Below are 7562 nucleotides of genomic sequence, written 5' to 3' on the forward strand. Positions count from 1 at the left end.
AGTTCTCTGCCCCCGATGCCCGTTTTATGTCGGCCATGTGCTCTCGTACACGAAGGATGAGTCCCCAATATTTGGTTTTAATGTTTGCAAAAATGTCAGTGAGCTTCAGAGTAAATACACAAATTTGTTACACCGCCGCATGAAAGTGTGGTGGAACAAAACCTTTCTGGAAAATTATATCCAGAGAAATCTTGTCCCAAGGGGTCTGAGAATCCAGATTTTCCCATCCTTTCCAATTTTTGAAGAAGAGTTCACCTCTAAATGGGAAGAGGTATGCAACCAGAGCTCCAGGAAATTCATGGAGCTCTTGGTTGACCTTAACCAAAAAATGATATTATCTATGGATGAGGAAATAGAAAGTGTCCAGGCCCAATTATTCCCACTAATGTCTGCAGACAATATGTCCAAATTTAAATATAATCTTGATGCCCAATTTGTGGAATGGGAAAAAGATATTCAAGACACTAAATCTAAGAAATTCTCTAGAGACATTGGAGATTTCCAAAATAATAAAGTATATAGGTGGAGAAGAAATCAGGCCCCAGGAGGTCGTAGCCGTACTCCTTCAATTTCCTCTGTATCCTCCCAGAGTGAAGCAGATAATATGCCTTATAGACCCAATTTTAATACCCGTCCAAAAAGGAAACTGGCACAAAGACAAGTGGCCAATAGAAAGCGACCAGATGTACGGGATCAGAGCAGCCGCCTAAAGGTAATCAACCTGTCAACACATACTTTTTCTAATACTGATTTAGAATTAATAGCTAAGGGGTTGACGTTCTCACCAAGCACTGGTTTTGACATGTTCTCTGCAGTGAAAGACCTACATATCTTTGGTCGCTCGCTCATCTTCAAAAAATGGTTTGACAAACCAGTGGACAGCGAATTCTTCCCAACAGCAGAGGAACAACAGGCACTTAAAGCACTAGAGGACCTGTTAGATGAGCACAAGACCGATGCAGGTAATGTTCCAGCATGCATTCGCATTAAATCTAAGAAGTTTCCTGCCCTTAGCCTGTGCCCTGCGGTGGATCTTTTTATTAAATCAGTGACCCAAGAATTTTGGAATATTCCAAGGTACATCAAAGATGACAATCTAACCCCCTCAGAGAGAAACAGCCTCAAACAATTACAAAAAATCAATGATGTAATATTCAAGGCGGCGGATAAAGGGGGAAATGTGGTGGTCTGGCCATGTACTATGTATGAGGCAGAGGCGAATAGACAGCTAAGGGACAAACAATGTTACAAGAAATTAACTTTCAACCCTCTGTCGTCCTTTAGATCAGAATTACAGGTCAAACTTCTGCAGGCAGTAGAAGACAACATCATTTCGAAAGAACTAAACATGGCACTTTCAACTGATGAACCCACCATACCAACCCTTTACCTATTACCCAAGATCCACAAAAATGAAAAAATTCCACCAGGAAGGCCTATTATTTCAGGTAGGGGTAGCCTCACTGAGGGGATTTGCAAATTTATTGATTTCCATCTCAAAAATTTAGTTATCAACCTACCCTCTTATATTCGTGACACGGCCGATTTGTTACAAAAGATCAGCGGTGTCAGCATCGACAGTGACATGCTCCTTGTTACCATCGATGTAGAGTCTCTCTACACGTGCATCAAGCATGAAGCTGGGATAAGGGCAGTCAAATACTTCCTTTCAATGTCAGAACTAGAAAAACCCCTTTGCTCATTCATCGTCCAGATGCTTGAGTACATCCTAACACATAATTTTTTTTTTGTGTTTAATGGTTGTTTCTACCTACAGCTCCAGGGAACGGCCATGGGGGCAGCGTGTGCACCATCCTACGCTAACCTCTTCCTGGGGCTGTGGGAAAGGAATCTCTTCTCAGATGACCGGGGTGACTCAATGGCACGGGTCCTCTTTTGGGCCCGTTACATTGATGACATCCTGGTCATCTGGAAGGGTACACACGCTGATCTTGATTCATTTATGATTGGGTTGAATAAAAATGATGAAAATTTAAAATTCACCTACAAAGCACATCCCAGCTGCTTGGACTTCCTAGATGTCAAAATCTTTGCAGATGAACAGGGTTTTCTTCATAGTGATGTGTTTCGGAAGGAGACCTCCGTTAATGCATTGCTACACTCTTCCTCGTCTCATCCTTCACAGACTATTCAAGCGATCCCCATTGGACAGTTCTTACGAATAAGGAGGATATGTTCTTCTGACTCATTATTCGAGAGACAGGCAAATGACCTCAAAGACCGTTTTTTGGAACGGGGATACAGCATGAGATCCATTAAAAAAGCCTATCAAAGGGCTAAACGTACACCCAGGGATGACCTATTATTTCCCAAGAAAAGGCCAGACAAACACAGTCAGGTAAGATTCATTACTGGGTATCATTCCCGATGGCCACAAATGAGAGAAATCCTAAAGAGGTATTGGCCGATCTTACTGACTGACCCCACTTTAGACAGATTTATTACGAAATATCCTAGCGTCACAGCCAGACGATCTAAAAATCTGAAAGACCATCTTGTCAAAAGCCATTATGACCCAACAAAAACAAAATATCCATTCGGGACCAAGGGTCCAAAATGGGGTTGCAAGCCTTGTGGACAATGTGTCGCGTGCCCTAACGTAGATAAAGCCACTACCTTCACCGATGCCTCTGGCAGTAAGACCTTCAATATCACTCACTCCATCACATGCACCACTAAAGCTGTCGTGTACTATGCGGTTTGTCCTTGTCCAAAAATTTATGTTGGTCTCACTTCCAGAGAGTTGAAGGTTCGTGTACGAGAGCACATGGCCGACATAAAACGGGCATCGGGGGCAGAGAACTTGGAGAACTTGAAACCTGTGGCCCGGCACTTCAAAATGCATCATTCCTGCGACCCCTCTAAATTAAAGGTGAGGGGAATTGACCACATCATATGTGGCATGAGAGGTGGGGCCATAAAACAAAAGCTCGCACAATGCGAGACTCGCTGGATCTGGACTCTTGGGACAATGTTTCCACATGGATTAAATGAATCTCTGAGCTATGCTCCATTTTTGTAGCCATTGACTCCTGTTGTGGGTCTTGGTTTTTACCCTTCCCTCATTTCCGTTGTCACTTTTTAGTACTAACTACCCTCTTTCTGCTCATTTTTGTACACAGAATCATGCTGTTTCCTGATGATTAGGAGGTCACCGATTGGACTTCAGTCAAAAAAACTTCTCAACAAAAAAGAAAATAAGAACGAGAATTTGAATCTTGTACGTTTTGTCTGTGTTTATGTATACATCATTTTTTGCTGCGACTCTAATATTAAATATAAATATAGTATATTTCATTGTTTTATTACCATCTTTCTATTTATATATGTATATACAATGTTAGCTTTGCAACAACATTTTCAGCCACTTTATTCATACACGTGGTATATGTTTCCTCACGTATAGGCATTATATGCACTATTTTTAGTATGTTCTCTTCATGTGATATAGGATTGCATTTCCGTCAAATACAATATGCACCTCATATGTGTGGTCGTATAAGGTATTTGTATAAGTACAAACCTCTATTTCTTTTATAAGATTGTGTTATATGTACTCAACACACGCTACATCACAGTTCCTTGTTTAGGGGCAGTTCCTCCCTTATTTAATATTTCTCTTGTACACGTTTCCCACATCAATTCACTGTTCCATTTTTTGTACCTGTGTTTATTATTCATCATTTTCACTCACATCATCGGCCCCAGAATTATTTTCTTGGTACCGTCTTACACTTTTATGCTGTACGTATCTTCTTACTCAAGCATCAATATCCTTGCATAACTTCACTTAGTCACTCTTTATTCATCACTGCCCGTCCACTTCACTATATCATTTTCACTTTCAACTGTCGTATTTTTTCACTGCTATCCTCCCCACACATTCTTACTTATCATCACTTTTTTATGTTTGCATATACTCATTTATCTCTGCACCCACACATCTCAGGCAATCCGCTTCACTTTCCTCCCAGATCGTCCCACTCATGTCATATTGTTTTACACCTACGTTCGTTGTATTACTCATTCACACATCACTCCCGTCCAACACACTGCCGGCATATGTATCATGGGTGGCTGTGCGCTGATGGTGTTTACAATCTGTAACAACATACTTTCGGGGGGGGGAGTGGCTCTGGCCTCTTCCGACCGCTGTCTGCAATTGGAGTAGGATGTGGGGGGGCGTGGTCAGTCCTCGCCACCTCACATCCTCTCTGATGACGTGGTACAGGAAGTGGGGCAGCGCCATCTTTGTACCCCGCATCAGACGCCGATTACCTCCACCCTGTTCATGCTACCTCCTCCCTCACTGTTTTAACTAATTAACTAATCAAATACACGTTCTGTGTACTACATATAGCTGGGCACAAGTAGTCTGACCCTAAACCCCGGACGAAGTCAGTTGCCGAAACGCGCGTCGGGTCCAGACGTCTCATCTCACACTTCCATCATGTCCACCGGTATGTTTCATAACTTTTGTTCTGTCTAGCAGCTATTGCCTTGTTTTGTCCATCATCTCTGGTTACCTTCCGTTGATTCCAAAGATTTGTTGATATGTTACACTGTCCTGTAACATCGTGTATCTAAACTTCCTGCGATCCATACTTATCTCTCACACTTATGCAGAGATCGCTACAATCACTAGTACCTCATTTTTGTACTGACCATATTGCTGTTCTTGGACATGTCTGGCTCTTACTTGCTGTGATCTCAACCGGACACGGTTTCCTCTGTGATCATATGCGTTCCCTATTGCTGCTATAATGTAAACTGCTTACATGTTGACACAACACTCATATCCGACCTTTTGATTGATGCGACGTCTTTTTATTGTGTGACTTATTCCTCATTTCCATCTTTTAAATTGTCTCATGTTTGTTATTTAATAAAATTTATATATTTTTTTCATTATTGTGTGCCGTAGTCGATCATATTTTCTTGGTTTAGTCTCTTGTCAATTATTGATCGATGCACCAAGTATATCTTGGTCATTACCTAGGATCCAATATAGTGCATGCAATATAGCTGGCAATTATGCTTTACAGTTTACTGGTTATCTTTTCTTAGCACTACGTTTTATTGTATCCTGTTCGTTGGTATTCTATCGGTTTATATCCACCTGGCTTGAAGCATATTCAGACGTTGTGCTTTACTGTACTGTAAGTGGATGAGGTTCTTGTGATCAGTGTAAATGACAACTGGATGTGCGAAACCCTCCAACAAATGTCCCCACTCTTCTAGAGCCAGCTTATTGGCTAGGAGCTCACAATCACCAATGGATTAGTTCCTTTCTGCAGCAGAGAAAAGTTTGGAGAAAAAAAAACACAGGGGACAGCTTTTCCCTTAGAAACTCTTTGGGAGAGAAGTGCTCCAGCACCAATGGACGAGGCGTCAACCTCCAACCAGTACTGCCGGGAGACATCAGGATGGCATAGAATGGAGGCAGAAGTAAAGGACCTTTTTAGCTCTGTGAATTCAAACTCTTGCTCCAGGGTCCATTTTTTTTCATTCACCCCCTTTTTGGTGAGGGCAGAGATGAGAGCAGTAAGCGAAGAAAAATTAGGGATAAACTGGCGGTAGTAATTCGCAAACTTCATAAATCCTCTGTATAGCATGGAGACCTTGAGGACAAGGCCAATGAAGAACGGACTTTACTTTTTCTGGATCCATCTGGAGTCCATGATCCAAAACAATATAACCCAGGAAGGGTAAGGATTTCTTTTCAAGGGTGCATTTTTCCAATTTGGCAAAAAGGTTGTACCCCTTAACCGTGACAGGACATGGCGAACATGCTTCCGGTGTGTCATCAGATCGGGTGAGTAGATGTGATCCAGATAAACCACCACGCAGACATACAATAGATCCCGGAATATGTAATTTATGAATTCCTGGAACACAGCTGAAGCATTACATAACTCGAAGTGCATCACGAGATGCTCATAGTGACCATCTCTGGTGTTGAATGCAGTCTTCCACTCATCACCTTTATGGATACATATCAAGTTATAAGCCCCATGAAGATCCAGCTTATCTGATTGTCTTCTAATCTGTTAAAAAAAAAAAAATCCGCAGACCATGAGTATGAAAGAAGTTAAGGAGTCTTTGTCTATCTGGGTTAAAATGTTCCAGGGTCTGTAAGAAAAGAATATAAGAGTCTTTCCGATCCATAAAACGGTTAGAAAACTTATTAACAAGGAATGTAAGGATCCAGAAAAAAGAGCATCTGTCTCCAAAGCGTTTAAACGTAAGTTATCCTGTTACAGAAGAAGAAGCAGATTTTTAGGACAACATCCCCAAAGGTAATGCACCAGTGGCAAAAATTTTTAAAAAGTAGTCTCTTCCCTTCCCTGAAGATATGGGTATGCTTAGGGACCCCATGGATAAGAGAGTGGTAGGCTTTCCAAAATGTTCTTGAGTAACTACAACTGCCATGCTGAGACTAGGAATTGCGGCCACCTGCACTGCCATATCTCTGAGCATTCTCTTGCAGCTGGTACTTCAAGAGAAGATCTTATTTCACCTATGCCTATGCTTAAACAAGCAGTACATTTTATGGCAGATGCTTCAGCAGGCATAGTGAAAATGGCTGCAAGATCTGCAACCCTGGGCAATGCAACAAGAACGATCTGGCTCAGGAATTATAGAGGAGATGCCGACTCAAAAAATAAATTGTGTACCATTCCCTGTGAAGGGAATCGCCTATTTGGATCAGGTCTGGATGATATTTTGGAGAACCCTTTAGACAACAAAAAAGGTTTTCCATCAGAGCAATTTTTTTTTTTTTTACCAATGCCAATACTTTCAGAAGAAGAGGAGAGGAAGACCAGGAGAAGAGGTACAGACAGATCACATCACCAATTCAGGGGAAGAGGAAAGGGGTTCCTCTTTAATACACCCTCTACTGAGCATCGTTCCAAGTGACACCAGTTATCCGGCAGGAGGCCGATTAAAATGTAATCACCTGTCTGAGAGGACATCACATCATCTCCTTGGATCCAAGGAGTGGTCCAAACAGGCTACAGATTGGAGTTCGAAAATTCTACTCCATCAAGATTCATGACAATAAAAAATCTATCCTCCCTTTATCAAGCAGCTCTGGTGAAAGAAATTTGTCTCCTCCTAAAAAAACATCTCATCTTCAGTTCACTCAACAGACCTTAACCAACTTGGGATGGCTAATAAACTTAGAAAAATCAATTCTGTCTCCAAGCATAAGAAAAATCTTTTTGGGAATTTTTTTGGGACTCTCAGAAAATGATCTCATTCCTTCCGGAACAAAAACAACAATTTCTGATCAACCAGATTTCAAGTTTCCGCTCCATCACTTCAGTTACCATCAGAGAGGTAATGAAATAATTAGGAGTACTGACATCCAGGATACCAGCTGTATTGTGGGCCCAGGCCCACTCAAGCATTCTCCAGAATTTTCTTCTTTCCTCTTGGGTCAAAAATCAGTCCTCCCTGGACAAAAAGATCTGGATTCCATCAAGAGTGAAGAACTCTTTGAGCTGGTGGATGATCACAACAAATCCCCAGAGAGG

The 7562-nt window shown here is 41.6% G+C and overlaps 1 protein-coding gene across 6 annotated transcripts; it reads left to right on the forward strand.

The window, feature by feature from the left end:
* The first annotated feature begins 549 nt into the window (after positions 1 to 549).
* LOC142744658 (uncharacterized) lies at positions 550 to 3311 on the forward strand. 6 transcript variants are annotated; one of them, XM_075854825.1, is made up of 4 exons: positions 550 to 1448; positions 2147 to 2359; positions 2761 to 2893; positions 3144 to 3311. In XM_075854825.1, exons 1-2 carry the CDS (start codon positions 605 to 607, stop codon positions 2203 to 2205), a joined length of 903 nt encoding a protein of 300 aa, XP_075710940.1. In that variant the 5' UTR covers positions 550 to 604; the 3' UTR covers positions 2206 to 2359; positions 2761 to 2893; positions 3144 to 3311. The 6 variants fall into 6 exon arrangements, with proteins under 6 accessions (XP_075710940.1, XP_075710939.1, XP_075710941.1 ...); XM_075854824.1 differs by having other exon boundaries at positions 2147 to 2893; XM_075854826.1 differs by lacking the exon at positions 2147 to 2359.
* The last annotated feature ends 4251 nt before the right edge of the window (positions 3312 to 7562 follow it).

The sequence above is a fragment of the Rhinoderma darwinii genome, chromosome 1 (genome assembly GCF_050947455.1).
Source record: "Rhinoderma darwinii isolate aRhiDar2 chromosome 1, aRhiDar2.hap1, whole genome shotgun sequence".
NCBI lineage: Eukaryota > Metazoa > Chordata > Amphibia > Anura > Rhinodermatidae > Rhinoderma > Rhinoderma darwinii.

Coding starts and splice junctions, on each gene's coding strand:
- LOC142744658 (XM_075854821.1), top strand. CDS start 1,365: ATGAACCCACCATACCAACCCTTTACCTATTACCCAAGATCCACAAAA. Junction 1,449..2,146: donor AGGAAGGCCTATTATTTCAG/GTAGGGGTAGCC, acceptor CATCCTTCACAG/ACTATTCAAGCGATCCCCAT.